This window comes from Otolemur garnettii, unplaced genomic scaffold, assembly GCF_000181295.1.
Source record: "Otolemur garnettii isolate 467f Iridium unplaced genomic scaffold, OtoGar3 scaffold00172, whole genome shotgun sequence".
NCBI classification, from domain to species: Eukaryota; Metazoa; Chordata; class Mammalia; order Primates; family Galagidae; genus Otolemur; species Otolemur garnettii.
In genome coordinates, this window is record NW_003852567.1 from 1,129,695 (window position 1) to 1,149,297 (window position 19,603).

Here is a 19,603-nt window from a genome sequence, read left to right on the forward strand (position 1 = left end):
CCTGGCTATTTTTTGGTTGCAGCCATCATTGTTTGGCGGGCCCAGGCTGGATTTGAACCCGCCATCTTAGGTGTATGTGGCTGGCGCCTTAGCCACTTGAGCCACAGGCTCCAAGCCATGTGTTTCTATTTTTAAAAACGTTTAAAGTAAAAAAAGGACTGATTTAGTATTTTAAGAAGGGGTTAAAAAAGTTCTTTATACTGCCATGCAAAGTGACCACCAAGAATTCAAAATTAGTAAGAAAACCAACAAATTTTGTGGATACCAACTGCCATAAATTCATAATCCAGTAACAAATATGTGAAAGACATTCTAAGAGGGTGAATGAGGACAAAGGAAACATTCCTATTGTATTCAAGATCAGGATTTCAGGAAGCAGATCTTTGCCATGGAACGTAACCTAGAAAATAAACAATCTATTCCCTGTGGCTTTAATAAATTCTTGAAACAGAGTCCAAAAGTGACACTGATCAAAAAATATTCAAATATCAAATATAAGTTAGCTGTGGACCATTTATTATAGTATGTGGTACTCTAAAACCAATTCAAAGAATGGAAAGAATAATCAAAAGATCTCTGATATACACACAAGTACTTAGACAACTATAAAAATCTCTCAAATGATCCCTAAGAAACTGTCATTAACAATGACTGCATCAGGAACAAAACCCAGGTGACTGGAGGACAGGAATGGAAAGGAAACCTTTTACTATATTCCCCTTAATGTTTTAAAACTTTTGTACCAAGTATGCATATTATTTATTCAATAAATGAATTAATTTGTGAATTGTTTGTGAATGGCAAATTATATCCCATGATATTTTTGCCATCATGGGTGGTACAGTGGACATGGACCTTAGAATCAAACAGACCTAGATTTTTTTTGAGACAGTCTCACTACGTTCCCCGGAGTAGAATGCTATGCATCACAGCTCACAGCAACCTCAAACTCTTGGGCTTATGTAATTTTCTTGTCTCAGCCTCCCAAGTAGCTGGGACTACAGGCACCCACCACATCACGCGGATTTTTTTTTTGCTGCAGTTGTCATTGTTGTTTAGCAAGCCCAGGCCAGGTTGGAACCCAATAGTGTATGTGGCCGGCGCCCCTCCCAACTGAGCACGGGCACCGGCCATACCCAGGGGTTTAATCTCAGGTCACTGATTTCCTAGAAGTGATGCAGAAAAAGATAACTCATTGGGAGACCTGAAAAAAAACCTCTGAGCTGCTCTTCACAATACCATGTGAAGAGTCCTTCAAGAATTCATAACAAGGAAGCCAAAACATTCTACAGCTTTAAATCACAGGTGACTTGAAATGAGACAAAGTTTTAACCTACGGGGCATTGAACAACCCCCTCACACCCATAATATCTATTTAAGGTATGATATCACAGTATGGCAAAAATAATTGGGAAAGTTATAGAGCTGGACACCCTTTCATTAGGTAGCCCTATGAGAGATGAAGCTGAAGGCTAGCAGAAGAAAGAACTAAATAGCCCACTTTTATGGTCTTGAATTTAAGGGACTAGCATACATATCATATTATGGCTTTGAGAAGTGGTTAAATTTGCAATTAAATTTAAGTTGGCACTGTTCCAGAGGATCCTGGGCATCAGGAGTGAACTCAACAACCTCTCAGTCTTCCAGGACTATCTTTGGCATCTGTCTTCCAATATTCAGTGCAAAGCACTGCTTATGAGGACTATCAGAAGTCCTAGTAGGCTATGCTAATATCTGCTAGGCCTATCACGGAATAGAAACACAGTACTGTAAAAGGATATGGAGGATAGGATTCTCCAGCTTCTGCCTCTTCAAAATTCACAGTGAGAAATTCTGGATCTCTTTCATTAAAACACTATTAGAGGCTAGGCTCAGGCCTATAATCCTAGGAATCTGGAAGGCCAACGTGGCTATATTGCTTGAGCTCACAAGTTCAAGACCAGCCCAAGCAAGAGTAAGACCCCTGTCTCTAAAAAATAGCCCAGCATTGTGGCAGGCACCTGTAGTCCCAGCTACTTAGGAGGCTAAAGCAAGAGGATCACTTGAGCCCAGTAGTTTGAGGTTGCTGTGAGCTATGATGTCATAGTACTCTACCCAGTGAGACTAAGTGAGACTCTGTCTCAAAAAACAAAACAAACAAAAAAGACACCATTAGAAACAAGGATTCAGGCTCAGCACTGTAGTACAGGTTCGAACCCAGCCTGGGACAGCTAGACAACAATGACAACTACAACAAAAAATTAGCTGGGTATTGTGGTGGGTGCCTGTGGTCCCAGCTACTTGGGAGGCTGAGGCAGGAAAATCACTTAAGCCCAAGAGTTTGAGGTTGTTGTGAGCAGTGATGCCATGGCACTCTACCAAGGGCGACACAGTGAGACTGTCTCAGAAAAAAAAGAAAGAAACATGGATTCACTTACTATGTGTCTTAAAAAGATGCTTGTACTAGTTGAAACGGTGAAACCACCAAGTTCTCTAAGAGATGTATCTTGATAGGCCAGGGTAATCAGCATGATGGCTGTGGTCATCTGGAATATAAGTACTACAGACAGAAATTTCTGAAGAACTTGCCATAGTATCTGGTGCTAGTCAGGTTTCCTTTTTATCTGGAGCTGTACAAATTGGTTAGGTCTGATGATCAGGAAGCATCAAGTCCTCTTTAAGTTGGTACCCTCTGGCATAAAATGCTGGAATGATAATCCTATACTCTATCTGATCAAGCTGTGACACAGTAATTGCTAACTGGGCTCACTCTATTTTTTTTCTTTTGAGACAGAGTCTTATTTTGTTACCCTTGGTAGAGCGTCATGGCCTCACAGCTCACAGCAACCTCAGTTCTGTGAAAAGATTATAGCATCATCTGTAGGAACCTCATCTTCTAGGTGAGGAATATCTGCTTATATATACAGAATGACCCATTTCTCTGCCTCCCCAAACAAGTAGAATATTAGAAATAAAACTGGTCATAGAGTGGCAGTGAACAGTTTTAGATAGAGAATAAGAATAGAAGGCTGTAAAAGGAGTATTTGAATGTGATACAGACTAGAGAGATAAGGCATGTCAGGCCTGATGGCTAAACAGTAGCAAAAAGCAGTATAACCCTTCTGCTCCCTTTCTAATAATAAATTTCAATGTAATCGAAATCAAGACCAAGAAATATGTTAAGAGTTGAAAAGGAAGAGGGGAAAGCATTTTATATAAACATGTCTCTTTGGGGTATGTTGCTAAAAGAAATCCTTCAGAAGTTAGTTGTGGTCATATAAAATGTCACAACCTGGCAACCAATTAGTGTATTATGATAGTACTTCTGAATGTTTGGTCATTGTTATTCATGATGTGACTCATAATCAACCACTTTGAACTAATAAATTCCCTTCAAGAAAAATTTTAAGAGAGCAGGGAGAAGGGAGGTCACAGTGTATGGCACACCTCTTGGGGGCAGGACACAATTATAAGAGGGACTTTATTTAACAAAGGCAATCAGTGTAACCTAATTCTTTGTGCCCTCAGTGAATCCCGAACAATAAAAAAAGAGAAAAATTTTAAATATGTTGAGTTATGCCCTATTTTACTAATCTAAAGAATGATTCATATATGGGACATTTGAATAATGATATACATATATATTAGTTACAAGCAATATTATAACAAAACCAGTGAAACAAACACTTAACTGATAGATGATGAGTGGCCTGTTATCTCAAACAAAAATTCAAGCTATCTTTGAGGTCATATTAAAGATACAAGTAACAAAACCCCCCAAAAATTTTTGTTTCAAGCACAGTAATTGGTTAAAGGAGATCTTAAGAATGTCATCAATAAAAGGAACACTGTAATTTTAAGAGCTACTTAGAACTTTCAATCAAAGATCACTGGTATTACTGAACTGTGTCAGTTTCAATAAACAACTATTATTCAGCTAAGTCCCAAATTCAAACTAAATGAGTGATTCTACAAAAATATGCCTCTAAGTTGTCAAGCCTGAGATAATTATTTTAAATATTTATTTTTTAAAATTATCATAAAAGAAATGCAAGTTTGGGTGAAGGAACTTAGAAAGTACAATTAAGTATAGAAGAAAAAACAAAAAGGCGTACAATAATCCTAGCTCTCTAGGGGACCCAGGTGGGTGGATTGCTTGAGCTCAGGAGTTTAAGACCAGCGTGAGCGAGAGCAAGACTCACATCTCTACTAAAAATAGAAAAATTCGCCAAGCATCTTCACACACACCTGTAGTCCCAGCTACCCTGGAGGCTGAGGCAGAAGAATTGCTTGAGCCCAGAAGTGTGAGGTTGCAGTGAACTACAATGATGCCACTACATTCTACCTAGGGCAAAAGAACAAGACTCTGTCTCCAAAAAAAAAAAAAAAAGAAAAGAAAGAAAGAAAAAGTGAACTAGAACAGACTCTATCTTCTGTTGTCTCAAGCTGTTTTTAGAGAAACTAAGAACACTCAGTTTAAATAAAGAAAAAATGTTGACCTCTGCCATTGGCCTTACTTTTATGAAAAAAGTGGCCTATAAAAAGTACAGAATGAAAGGCAACCAATGAATTTACAAAGGTGAACAATATACCAACAAGGCATGGCTCATTTCAAGAAGGAATCTGTGATCTCAACAAATTAATATCAGAAGAAATAATTTCTCTCACTTAATCATTTATCAAATTTTATTGAGGCTTACTATGTATCAGTTGTTGAGCCAGACACCAGAAATACAAAATGAAAGAATGTCTATGTCTTTTAAAACTTTGTGTTTTTGCAAGGAAATATGCATACATGATATGATGAATATACACAGGGGGTATGATGAAAGCTCAGAGGAGAGACACCAAAGCTAGATTAGAGGGAAGGAGGAAACAGAAGGAACAAAGGTGTTGATATTTAAATAGAGCCTTAAAGAATAATAACAGGTAAACAGGGATAGAAGGGTTAAAGCTAGCCAATGGAGAAAAAAATTAGCATCATGGTCGTGCCTACAGTCACACAAAACTAAAGGACTTTTTCTTAAAGCTAATAGGCAAATAGTCTTTGGAGGTATATGCCTGAATAGGTGTGATTCTAGAGTATCTTCTGTTTATACACACTACATCCTACCCTCCCCAACTCAAAATGTGCCAAGTTTAGAGAAGGCACAGAAACCTGCAAATACCAGAGGTTCAGAGATAAGTTTCTCACTTACAACACTGGGCGGCAGCAGTGGACAATGGCTTCCTCTGGCTTTCTTCTTGAATAGAATACTAGAAGCAGAAAGAAGAAAAAAAAAACACATATAATAAGAGGACCAAGTAAAGAGAAGGAAAAAAATCACAGCTTCCTTGACAAAGATTTCAGTGTTTGGAGTCAAAATCTTTATTGAACAGAAACAGAAGATCCTGCTATTTTCCTTGCTATTTTGTGTGATCCTGATAGAATATCCTGCTATTTTGTGTGATCCTGACATACAAACCAAACTATCACTTATGGCAGTGGCCTGCCCAAATAGGCTAAATCAGGACAGCAAAGAGCCTATTATGACCAATGGCACGTTGGCACTTGCCCATCTTGGCCTTAGAAATCTTAGACTATTTCATAGTCCTCTAAATTTTCCTATGGCTAATGTGGGCAATGGAGCTGAAAACCTCTGAGGCCAAATTTTATTAAGTAACAGTGCTTCTTCCCTTACAAGGTCCCATGAGAAGTGAAATTGCTTATCTGAGCCATGTGGTGCAATATCAACTAGAGTTCCCCTCACCCTTACAATCTAGTGTCACTGCAACCCTGCCTGCCCACTAGCTACCACAACACAAAAACAAATACAGGGTATTAAAACTGTAAAAATGTTCTATAAAAGGGAGCAGAATTAAGCACAAATCTTGAGGATGGGCAGGATTTAGAAATGTACAACAAAAAGAGGAAGGCATAAACAAATTAACAGACGTACATAAAGTCTGGAAGATAACAAAAATAATTTGTTCCAGAGACCACTACAGGATTGGAAAAATATAACTTGGCCCAGCAACTTGCAAATACAAGATTTGAAGTTCTCATTCTAACTCTGCCATTTATTCATAAGCTGTGAGATTCTGGGCCTGTCAGAGCCTCTCTAAAACTGCCAATGAATGAGTCATTCATTCAACAGCTACTGATTGAGTGTACACCATACGCAAGGCTTTATTCTAGCCACTGGGTAAACAGAGTTTATAAATCATGGTAATGGAGGGGGAGAGGCAAGATAGCCACAGGTGCCAGCCTCTGACAGAAGCTCCCGTCCAGGAGGAAGGATGATGTCCAGAAAATACCCAATAAAGTTGAAGATTGGGAGCCCAGCTGAGAAAGAAGGGTGATATCTGCAGGACACCTCTGCGGAGGCAAGTTGAGACTCCAAGAGAGCGATTTACAGGTACATAATACATCCCAAAGGAAAAGTGTCCATCCCCTGTCCCAAGAAACTTGTGGTTTTCTCTTTTCTCTTCATCTGCTCCTATAAGTTTTCTGCAGGCGAGAGGTGAACTGAGGACCTATTATCTCACCCCATGTGTGAGAACCACAGGAAGGGGGGGCCTACTCCCCTAGAGGGACCCTGCTGAGATTCTAAACACTCTCTCACCTGGCAGAAAAACTGAACAAACGTTTTCACTGCCATTTTGAATTTCCAGTCCACCCTTCCCCCCTTGCCTACAGAGACAGTGATGGGGAGCACAAAGCAGCGTCCCCTACCCCTGTGAGACTAAGTGCCCAGTCCCAGTACAGCAGCCAGAGACCTGCTAGACTGGTGTACATTCCGTGGGTGACGGTGGAGGAGTCCCCCATACCAGGCACCCACACGGGAGGCCCCAGAACTGCTTGCTAGAGCTGCACATGCCCCACGGGTGGCAGCAGAGGAGTCCCCTGCTCTAGGTAGGCCCAGATCTGCTTGTTAGTGCCGTGCCCATCCCGCAGGCAGCGGAGGAGGAATCTTCCACTTAGGGTGGGACCAGAACTGCTTGCTAGAGCCACACGTACCCTGGGGAGGCCTGTGAAAGAGTCCCCCACTCTGGAAGAGCTCAGAACTGCCTGCTAGAGCTGCACGCACACTGCAGGCAGCAGCAGAGGAGTCCCCAACTCTGGGCGGGCCCAGAACTGCTGGCTAGAGCTGCACACAACCCAGGGGCAGCGGCGGAGGAGTCCCCCACTTCAGACAGGCCCAGAACTGTTTGCTAGAGCCACGGGCATCCCACAGGCAGCAGTGGAGGAGTCCCCAGCTCCAGATGGGCCCAGATCTGCTTGCTAGAGCCATGCGTGTCCCACGAGTGGCAGCTGAGTTCCCCGATCCAGCCTCCCACACCGGTCAGGCCCAGATCTGCTTGCTAGAGCTACGCATGTCCCACTGGCAACAGCAGAGGAGTCCTTCGCTTCTGGCGGCCCAGAACTGCTTGTTAGAGCTGCTCAGCAACTGATGAGTTCCGCGCTCCAGGCACGTGCACCAGGCGGGCCCAGAACTGCCAGAGCTATACTCCCGGCATCCCCAGCCAGCTGCCGGAGAACTACAAGAGGACAGTCAGCTGAGGGGGAACCATACTAGAACAGCAGTACCCTGAGCCGAAGAGCAGCAGCCACAGAAGTGGGAATAAGGCCCACACCCCTGAGGCTCTTCCGGACAGACATGCTCTGCATCTCGGGGCAACCAGAGGAAGCTGGCATCATCTCCGGTGGAGGCCAAGGACTGAACAGTTCTGGTACAGTCTCCACACAGTGTAAATTCAGCATGGGGTGGAATCAGCGGAAAAACCCTGGTAATCCGAATAATCAAAGTAGATCAAATCCCCCAAGGAAGGATGGGGCAGATGCAATTGAAGATCCCATCCATAAACAGATGGCTGAGATGTCAGAAATAGAGTTCAGAATTTGGATAGCAAATAAGATTAACAGAATGGAAGAAAGGAGGGAATTAGAATTTCTTATTCAAAAGATGTCTCAAGAATTCAATTATTTCAAAGATAAAATGACCAAAAATTTTGAGACAGTGAGGCAAGAGGTTGCAGCCCTCAAAGAGCTGAAAAATATGGTAGAATCCCTAACAGAATGGAGGAGGCAGAAGAAAGGATCTCTGACATTGAAGACAAAGCTTCTGAACATGCCCAAGCGCACAAGGATGAAGAGAAATGGAGAGCAAAACTGGATCACTCTCTCAGAGAGCTCTGGGATAATTCGAAGAAAACTAATATTCGTCTTATAGGAATCCCTAAGGGCGAGGAAGTGGCTTCACAGAGCACAGAGGCTCTACTTCGTGAAATTATGAAAAAGAACTTTCCAGACATGCCAAGAGAGTCTGAAATTCAGATAGCAGACAGTTTCACAACCCCAGCATGACTCAACCAGAACAAGACATCCCCCAGGCACATCATAATTAACTTCACTAAAGTTAATATGAAAGAGAAAATTCTGAAAGCAGCTAGACGTAACAAAACCATAACCTACAAGGGGAAGAATATCAGAATGACTGCAGATCTCTCTGCTGAAACCTTTCAGGTTAGAAGAGGGTGGTCATCAATTTTTAACCTCCTGAAACAAAATAACTTTCAACCCAGGATCCTATATCCAGCTAAACTGAGTTTCATGTATGATGGAGAAATTAAATAGTTTAATGACATTCACACATTGAAGAAATTTGCCATAACTAAACCAGCTTTCCAGGATTTTCTCAGACCTATCCTCCATAATGACCAGCACAATCCTCTACCACCAAAGTAAACTCACTCAGAAACATTTGATCAAATTCCAACTTCCACAGTGGTGAAAGGATTACACATGTCCACTGGACTTTTGAAAAACTCAATACCCAAAATACTACCAAGGCTTATCAAAAGTCTCAAATGTTTACATGGATGGAGCTGGAACATATTCTTCTAAGCAAAGTATCTCAAGAATGGAAAAAAAAGTATCCAACGTACTTAGCCCTACTATGAAACTAATCTATAAGCACCCACACTTCCATATGAAAGCTATAACCCAACTATAGCCCAAGATGAAGGGGAAAGAGGGGAGGCAGGGCAGGGGAGGAGGGAGGATGAGTGGAGGAAGGGTAATTGGTGGGACCACATCTAAGGTGCATTTTACAAGGGTACATGTTATATCTACTAAGGGTAGAATATAAATATCTTAACAGAATAACTAAGAAAATGTGGTGAAGGCTATGTTAACCAGTTTGATGAAACTATTTCAAATTGTATATAAAACCAACACATTGTACCCCATAATTGCATTAATGTACACAGCTATGATTTAATAAAAAAAATAAATAGAAGGAAAAAAGACACAGAAACCAACTTGAAAAAGGTCCTACTCAACAAAAATGAGATCATTTAGTATCAAAAAAAAAAAAAATGACTGCAACAGATTGAAATACATACATCAAATAATTAAAATTCACAAATTCATAATTATTCTCCATTAACAAAAAGTAGTTGGGACTATAGGAGTACACTAGTACACTGCTAATTTTTCCATTTTTTGTGTAGATGGGGTCTCACTATGTTGCCCAGGCTAGTCTTGAACTCCTGGCCTCAAGCAAACTCCTGGTTCTCCCACCTCAGTTTCCCAAAGTGCTGAGATTAGAGGCATGAGCCACCTGGCCCAGCCCATAAAGTTCATTTCTGTAGACAAATCATTGCTAATGAATGCTGAAAGGATGATATTAGTAGAACACCATCGTTTTACAAACCCCAATAAAAATAATCATTATTTGTTGCTAAAGCCATTAGGTGAAAGGCTGATGGGAAATCGTCATAATGAATGAAATAGGCTAACAACAACTGACCTGACTGATGAATTTTAACATCAAAAAAAGTGGGATAAAACACTAATTGCTACCAAAAAAATGAACTTCAATCTAAATTTAAATCTGTTCCTCAAGCTAATAGATGTAATTATCAGTTTTTTGTTTTTTTTTTGAGACAGTCTCAATTTGTCACCGTTGGTAGAGTGCCATGGCATCATAGCTCACAGCAACCTCCAACTCTTGGGCTCAAGTGATTCTCTTGCCTCAGCCTCCCTAATAGCTGAGACTACAGGCACCCGCGACAACTGGTTATTTTTGTTGTTGCTGCTGCTTAGTACACCCTGGCCCAACTCAAACCCACCAGCCCTGGAGCATGTGACCAGTGCCCTAACCACTGAGTATGGGTGTCCATAATTATCAGGTTAAAGGATGCAAAAGGGATACAGGAACATGGTAAATAAAATCTGGGAACATAATTAGCCAAATCCAGAATGTATAGAATTTTACAAAACAAATGAGAGAAGGGGAATAGTTATACAATTAAAATTATTTAAGAGACATAATAACCAAATGTACACATCTTCCCTAAATCTTAAAATGAATAAATCAGCCAGGCACAGAGGCGCACACCTGTAATCTAAACACTTTGGGAGGCAAAGTCAGGAGGATTGCTTGAGGTCAGGAGTTCTAGACCAGCCTGAGCAAGAACGAGTCCCCATCTTTACAAAATAATAGAAAAATTAGCCAGGTGTTGTGGTGCACCATCTCTACAAAATAATAGAAAAATACACCAGGTGTGGTGGTGCATGCCAGTAGTTCCAGCTACTTGGGAGGCTAACACAGGAGGAGCATTAGAACCCAGGAATTTGAGTTTGCAGTTAGCTATGATGACATCACTACACTCTAGCTAAGTTGACAGAATGAGACTATATCTCTAAATAAAAGGAAAAAAAAAAGAAAAAGAAAATGAACAAATAAATCAACTGTGGAAAAAAAAATCTTTGAGATGATAAATTTGAATTCAGAATAGGTATTAGACGACATTAAGAAAGTATTGTTAAATTCAATGTGATAATGGCATTGTGGTTGTTTTTAAAGGCATTATCTGTTAGAGATATATGCTAACATATTTATGGCTGAGACTTTAAAATACTCCAACAAAAAGAAGGAAGAACAATCTTTTTTTTATGTTTGGAAATTTCTATAATAGAAGTTTTCAAATAATGTGACAACCACATGAGATACCATTTAACACGTACTAAAATGGATATAATCAAAAAGATAATAACAGGTGCTGATAAGGATGTGAAGAGATTGGAACCTTTCTATGCCACTGGTGGAAATATAAAATGTCACAGCCACTTTGAAAAATAGTCTGGCTGTCTCTCAAACAGACACAGAGTTACTGGCTGATCCAGCAATTCCACTCCCAGATACATATCCAAGAGAATAGAAAACATGTCCACACAAAATTTTTTATATAAATGTTCACAGCAGCTTTATCCACAATAGCAAAAAAGCATGAACAGCCCAATTATCCATCAACTGATGAATTAGGAAAAAATATATTATGTCCATACAATGGAATGTTATTTGGCAATAAATACGGAATAAAGTACTCGTACATGCTACCACATGGATGAAACCTTGAAAACATTACGCTACCTGAAAGAAGACAGTTACAAGGAGTATGGATTATATAATTCTGTTTGTAGGAAATGTTCATAATAGGTCAATATAGAGAGACAGAAGGTTGATGAGGGCTTGCCTAGGCTGAGCTGAAGAAGATGTGAAGGGTGGGGGATTAGAAAGTGATGTTAACCACATTAAATGTTAAAAAGTTATTTATGATGATAGATACACAACTCAGAATACACTAAAAGCCATATATATGTTGAGTGAATGAACATATGGTATATACAAATTTTATTTCAATAAAGCTGTTAAGAATATACAAATTTTATTTCAATAAAGCTGTGAAAGAGGGGATGAAAGACAGAAACACAGGGATTTCCATATCCTAGAATGTAAACAGAAAGCAAAAATCTCATAGAGAGTAGGGAATTCAGACCCACAGAAAAACCGTTATTCTCCTAAAAGAGTAGTTGTCAACCTATCCCAAATTCCATTTCTTTATCTTTCACTAACTCACTATGAGTTAAAATGTGTCTCCCTGCAAAAAAGATAAAGTTGAAGTTCTAACCCTAAGTACCTGTGAATGTGACCTTATTTTGGAAATAGAGTCTGTGCAGATATAATCAAATTAATCTAATGACTAGTGTTCTTATAATAAAAATAGAAATTTGGACATAGACATGCAGAAACAGAAGAACACATTGTGAAGACACACAGAGAGACTGATAAGGAAGTTATGTGACAACAGAGGCAGAGATTAGAATGATCCATCTACAAGCCAAGAAACAGCAAGGACTACCAGCAACCATCAGAGCTAGGACAAAGGTATGGAATGGTTTCTTCTTTGGAGCCTCTAGACAAAACTGAACTGATTCTGAAGAGACCTTGATTACAGACTTCTAGTCTCCAAAATTGTAAGAAAATAAATTTCAGTTGTTCTAAGTCACCTAGTTTGTGGTACTGTGTTATGGTAACCCTAGAAAACTAATACACTCATAAAATTACTACATTTGGGCTTTCTGTACTAGTTTTTGAATGGACACTAGTCATTAATTGCCAAATATAATGACTATTTCAGAATTCATCTTGTTTGAATATGTGATACTATCGAGAATTTCTGCCTTGAATCTCTTTTTTTCTTTGTTCCATTTATCTTTCCTGGTTCTCCCTTTTCAGGTAGCTCTTTCTCTGTCTCATTTGTTTACCAGAATTCCACCTGTGATGTTTCTCAATGTTTTGTCCTTCTTCTTCAATACTTTCTATATGCTATACTTGAGCAAACTTTCCATTCCTATGACTTCAGTTGCTACCGATATGTTGATAAATCCAAACTCTAAGCTTATAGCTTTCTACCCAATCCAACTAGCTTCAGACTCTCATGAAATTGTTTACCAAACATTTCCATTGAAATATCTCCTAGCACTCAAATTCTACCTTATAATCAGACCCATTTTTAAATAGTCCAACATGTCCATAAGTAAACTTATCTCTTCCCTCCACCACCAGTAACAAAAATATTCCCCATTCCTGATACCCAAGGTCGAGTTGATTGTGTTCTCTTATATGCACAAGCTATGGAGCAAGATAAAAAAGAACACATAAATTAAGATGATAACCAAAAATCTTGGAGGAACAGAAGAAATGCCTTCTGCTATGGTGTGTAACAAAAGAGGACAGATTCCCTACTAGCCTAGAGCCAAACTAGTGCCACAGTCTGGGGGACGGTAGGAAAAAAGCCTATGTGGGAGATGGAGACTTCTAATGAAATTTCAGGCCATCTTCTAGCTGCCCTTTTCTTTAATGCAATTTAAATTATTTCTTTCTTCAGATAACATGCTCTTGGGCCCCTCCCTGTACAACCTATAAAGAATATCAGAGGTTGTTCCCATCTCTCTATATTGCAAATAAGGAAGTTCCTACCTCATTGTCAGAGCCTAAGGCATTGATTTGCTCTAATTTGTAGGTCCAATATCTGGCTTCCTCCTCTGGGATATCTACCATAAAAAAAAAGAAAAAAACATCAGCAAGTAATGTTCAAACATCAGCACATAAAATTTCATTCAGTCAAATGACTTAAGTCAGAAGGTTGGTGGTAATAAACAAATTTTACTGGTGGCTTGGTTCTTGCCATGAACATTATTTAAATCATCACAAAAACAAACATAATGCACCATTATTCCCATTGTTCTACTTTGCAAATGAAGAAGCTGAAGTTCAGAGAGGTTAAATAATCTGGTCAAAGTTACTCAGTTCACAAAGAGATAAGCCATTTCGAACCACAGTCAGTATGATTCTGAAAATATACTACCTTCCTCTGAGCAAAACCAAAACAGTCCAAAGGATTAGTTTAAGAGAAAAGTTAGACCTGAGACATTAAAATACTCAAAGTTCATAGATTCCCCCCCCCAAATTAAAAATAAATTAATTATCATGTGACTCAGCTATCCCACTTTCAATTCACAAAAGAATTAAAGCAGGATCTCAAAGATATTTGCACACCCAAGTTCATAGCAGCATTATTCACAATAGCTAAGAGCTGAAGAAACCCAAGTGTCCATCAACAGATGAAAGGATAAACAAGGCTGGCACCCATAGTACAGTGGTTACGGTGCCGGCCACATACACCTAGGCTGGCCAGGTTTGAACCCAGCCTGTTAAGCAACAATGACAACTGCAACAGAAAAATAGCCAGGCGTTGTAGTCCCAGTTACTTGGGAGGCTGAGGCAAGAGAATTGCTTAAGCCTAAGAGTATGAGGTTGGTGTGAGCTGTGATGCCACAGCTCTCTACTGAGGGTAACATAGTGAGACTCTGTCTCAAAAAATAAACAAATAAATAAAAAATAAACAAAAGGAGATATATACATAGAATGGCAAATTATTCAGCCTTAAAAAGGAAGAAAATCCTGTCATGTGCTATAATGTGAATGAACTTCAAGAACATTATGCTAAGTGATGTGCATTTAAAAATGGTTAAGATGAATATAGTACATAAAAACAAAATTTTTTTTTCAGTTTTTTTGTTTGTTTGTTTTGTTTTTTGGCCATGGTTGGGTTTGAATCCACCACCTCCAGCATATCGGGCCAGCGCCCTACTCCTTTGAGCCACAGGCGTCACCCCATAAAAACAAATTTTTTAACTAAAGGCTCAGCGCCTGTGGCTCAAGTAGCTAAGGCGCCAGTCACATACACCTAAGGTGGCGGGTTTGAATCCAGCCCAGGCCCGCCAAACAACAATGACAGCTGAAACCTAAAAAAAATAGCCAGATGTTATGGCGGGCACCTGTGGTCCCAGCTACTTGGGAGGCTGAGGCAGGAGACTCGTTTGAGCCCAGGAGTTGGAGGTTGCGGTGAGCTGTGATGCCATAGCACTCTACCAGGGGGACAGCTTGAGGCTCTGTCTCAAAAAAAATTTTTTAACTAAAAAAACCTCATAGATTTTATGCCTGGAAAAATATTAGATACCCAAATATTTATTCAGTTAGTCCATAAATGAAAACATTAGACTTTAAAAAATAATAGTATAACCTCATTTCTAAATATTTAAAATTGACTATAACAACTTCCCCCTAAAACTTACCTTTTAAAACATTAAATATACCAAATATATCTAGCACAAAAGAGAAACATAAGGCAATCTATGAACCAGATCAACTTTGGAAACATTTAAACAGATATACTTTGTAGTAGCCCACATAAAAGGAGCAAATATCACCCTTTCTCCTTTGTTCCTCCTGTCTAAAACTTCAACTCCTTCCCTTGAAACAGCTCTTCAGCAACTGGTGGTAATACTTTGAACATATTTTTTAAAAAGCTTCAAATAATCTATAACCTAATTTGTATAGCACTTCTTCATCCATAAAATGGTGTACTATGCACCTGTTCCAAAGAAGGGATGGGGGAGAGGGGAGGAAGAAGAGTTGCTGCTGTGGGTCTATTCAGGGGTCCTCAAACTATTTTTTTTTTTTTTGAGACAGAGCCTCAAGCTGTTACCCTGGGTAGAGTGCCGTGGCATCACAGTTCACAGCAACCTCCAACTCCTGGGCTCAAGCGAGTCTCCTGCCTCAGCCTCCCAAGTAGCTGGGACCACAGGCGTCCGCCACAACACCCGGCTATTTTTTTGGTTGCAGCTGTCATTGTTGTTGGCGGGCCCAGGCTGGATTCAAACCCGCCACCTTGGATATATGTGGCTAGCGCCTTAGCCACTTAAGCCACAGGCGCTGAGCCCCTCAAACTTTTTAAACAGGGAGCCAGTTCACTGTTCCTCAGACCATTGAAGGTCCGGATGCGGGACCTGCTCAGCAGGACAGGCAGCAGTGGCAAAAACACCCGGCAGGCCGCTAAATGTCCTTGGTGGGCGGCATGTGGCCTACGAGCCTTAGTTTGAGGACGCCTGGATACTCTCTGCTATGGGATGATTTTATCAAAATATATTAAGTGGATAACAACAAAAGTGGATAACAACAAGAGGCACGGAATGTGTTTAGAATATGCTACTATGTGTGTTTTCAAAAGAGGATGGCAGTGTCTACATATGCTTATAGTCAGGCTGACTCTGGAAAGATACACAAGACAGTATTAACAGTAGTAGATTTATGGAAGGGAACTGGTTTGTGAGGGAGACCTAATTTCCACTGGGTAACTTATTAACAATTGTACACTTACTACTGCCTTATCCCACAAAGTAGTTAATAAAAAAAAATAAAGAGCAACAATGTAGTGCTATTTATAACAGTACAAAGTTTGAACCACAATACAACTAATGTATTATGGTTAAAATTAAAAGCCCCGGCTTTAGAGCCAGATCATCCAAATTTAAATCCTGGCTTTACCATTTACTAGATATGTGACCTTGAACAAAATACTTCCGTGCCTAAGTTTCCTTATCTCTAAAGTGGAAATAAAAGTTGCTGGGTCTACTTCAAAAGTAAATCTAAAATGAGGATTAAATGATGATAACGTGTACTCGTGAGACACTTAGTGACATGCCCAGGGGCACATAGTAATTCACCAAAAATATTATTTTATTCCCAGTATGCATTCATATAGTAAATAAAATCAGCCACTGAAAAATTATAGAATATTTATTTTCTGTAACATTTATGTTATAGCCATGCAATTAGAGAATAAAATTGATTAAAAAGTAATACTACAAAAAAGCCCCCAAAAACCTACCATGTAAAGTCTCTGGAAATGGTCCTGAGGACATAAACTAAATGAAAAAACATTTATTTAAGAAATTCAGGCTGTGCATGGTGGCTCACACCTGTAATCCTCACACTCAAGGAGGCCAAGGTAGGAGGATTGCTTGAGCTCAGGAATTTGAGACCAGCCTAAGCTAGATCAAGACCCTATTTCTCGGCTCGGCACCTGTGGCTCAAGTGGCTAAGGTGCCAGCCACATACACCTAAGGTGGCGGGTTCGAATCCAGCCAGGACCGGCCAAACAACAGTAATGGCTGCAACCAAAAAATAGCCGGGTATTGTGGCGGGTGCCTGTGGTCCCAGCTACTTGGGAGGCTGAGGCAGGAGACTTGCTTGAGCCCAGGAGTTGGAGGTTGCTGTGAGCTATGATGCCATGGCACTCTACCCAGGAGGATAGCTTGAGGCTCTGTCTCAAAAAAAGGACCCTATTTCTCCTAAAAATAGAAATATCAGCATGGCACTGTGGTGGGTACCTGTAGTCCTAGCTACTTGAGACAGTGAGGCAGGAGTCTGAGGTTGCTATGAGCTAGGCTAACGCCACAGCACTCTACTACCCTGGGCAACCAAGTGAAACTCTGTCTCAAAAAAAAAAAGGCAGGCACAGTGGCTCACGCCTGTAGTCCCAGCACTGTGGGAGGCTAAGGAGAGACAATTGATTGAGCTCAGGTATCCGAGACTTGCCTGAGCAACAGTAAGATCCGACTCCTAAAAAAATGAAAAACCCAGCTGTGCACCACGAGTGCCTGTAATCCCAGCAGCTTCCAGAGGCTGATGCAGCGGGATGCCCACCACCAGAGTCTGAGGTTGCAGTGAGCTATGACGCCATTGCACTATGCCCTATAGGGTGGGACTCTGTCTGGAAAGAAAGAAGGAAAGAAGGGAGGGAGGGAGGGAGGGAGGAAGGGAAGGAGGAAGGAAGGGAGGGATATAGGGAGGGAGAAGGAAAGGGAAGCTGTTACCCATTAGGTGACAGCTTACCGAGCCCCCTCCCTTCCTCCCTCCCTCCCTTCTAATTGAATTTAATTGCCTTTTTCTCTTGTGTGGACCTAGTAGTTATTCATCTACTAGTTTCAAATTAGTATTGAGTACATGGAGTGTTTGGTTTTCCATTCTTGAGATATTTTATGAAGGAGAATGTTCTTTAACTCCATCCAGGTAAATACAAAAAATGTAAAGTCTCCATCTTTTTTAACGATGAATAGTATTCCATGGTGCATCTATACATACATATATATGTATGTGTGTGTGTGTGTGTGTGTGTGTGTGTGTATCATGTTTTATTAATTCATCCATGGGTTAATGGATACTTGGGTTGTTTCTACATCTTTGCAACTGTGAATTGAAATGTCCTTGTGATAAAATAATTTTTTTCTTATGGGTAGATACCTAGTAATGGGATTGTGGGATCAAATGGAAGGTCTGCTTTTAGCTCTTTAAGGATTCTCCATACTTCTTTCCAAAGAGGCTGTAGTAGTATGCAGTCTCACCAACAGTGTAAACGTGTTCCCTTCTCCCCACACCCACCCCAGCGTCTGCAGCTTTGGGACTTTATAATGTGGGCTATTCTCACTAGGGTTAGGTTATATATCAAGGTTGTTTAGATTCACATTTCTCTGATGAGTAGGAACGATGAGTATTTTTATCATGTATTTGTTGGCCATTTGAAAGTCTTCTTGGGAGAAGGTTCTATTCATGTCTCTTACTCAGTGATTAATTGGGTTGTTTGCTCTGTTGATTTACTGAATTTACTTTTTAAATTACTATTCCCTTTCTCAGTGCTACTTAATATTTGTTATTTAAATTAAATTATATTGTGAAAAAAATAAATCAGTTCAAAAAAATAAATTAATAATCATAAGATATACTCACTTCAAGACAATAAATGTTTAAATATTTGGAAAATAAATCTAGCAGTTATTTCATAAGTCATCATAATAGTCACAGAAAATGGATTTGAAGAAAATGATTTTTAGTGTAAGTTCTTTAATGAGCACCATTTCTAGTCTACTTATTCTACTTTGTACATGCCCTGGGTGAGATGTAATAGGGAAGAGAATGGATAAAGACAGAATGTCCTCAGAGGAGATGGCTGAAGAGAAAAAATACACACTGAGACAACTGGCAACAATATAGTAAAAAGCATTAGATGGCTTTTAAAATCTAATCAAACTCACCAAAAGGCAATTCAAATCTTGTATCAAGCAAAATTTTATGAGGAGTTGGATTTTTAGTTCCACAGATCTCATCATCTTTCATTAATGTCTCTGACTCCAATGTGGACCACTCCCCAGGCCCCTCCTAGGAAACAAAGATCTAAAATTAAACTTTAACCTTTCTTGGCACCCCTCTTAGTTCGAGTCAAGTGTTTTTCTCAGAAGTTCTTATCTGAGCACTTCTGAGGGCCACCCACATGCTGACAAGTCAAACACACCACTGTCACCACCTGCCTCTGTTACATGAAGCTTATGTTCTCCATCTTCAGTGAGGAGAACAGCTTTCACTGTGTTCAGCTCTCCGCATATTCAATGAGGACAGAATTTCTAGAGTACCAAACTCTGAAACTAAGCACCTCTGTAGATCAATATTTAATCTACACAATTCTTAATGACTTTGTCACTTAATGATATATGGTACCATTTCTAATCAGTAAAGAACCACTAAACGTTGCTGATTAAACAGAACTGAACTGGGATACAATGAAAATGAGCTGCCTGATGGAACAGAGACTTAGCCAGAACTAAAAGAAATATAGGAAATAGAAACACAATCTTCAACTTCCCCACTCCCAGAGAAAATTCACAGTCCATATTAAAGCCAAATAGTAATATATTAATAATAGATTTTGTCCAGGCCCAAAGTGAGTATTTAGGGGGAAATGATGCTGAGTTATAATCTAGCCTGATAAAATGGGGTAGTAGTTGAATCCTGAACATTACATATTGAGACATTCTGAATACCAATTGCTAAGGCTAGCAGGTCCTTAAATTCTGTTAGGGTTGGCTCGGCGCCTGTGGTTCAAGCGGCTAAGGCGC

At 39.9% G+C, this 19,603-nt stretch overlaps 1 protein-coding gene across 2 annotated transcripts in view; it reads right to left on the minus strand.

Moving 5' to 3' along the window:
• Positions 1 to 19,603, minus strand: part of UNC13B (unc-13 homolog B) — a 158,367-nt gene that overhangs the window by 132,931 nt on the left and 5,833 nt on the right. For both annotated transcript variants that reach the window (XM_023519347.1, XM_023519348.1), the window contains exons 3-5: positions 18,746 to 18,869; positions 13,290 to 13,363; positions 5,178 to 5,235 (exon numbers count right to left, since the gene is read on the minus strand). In XM_023519347.1, the coding sequence (XP_023375115.1) occupies positions 5,178 to 5,235; positions 13,290 to 13,363; positions 18,746 to 18,869 (256 nt within the window). The remainder of the gene's footprint in view (positions 1 to 5,177; positions 5,236 to 13,289; positions 13,364 to 18,745; positions 18,870 to 19,603) is intronic.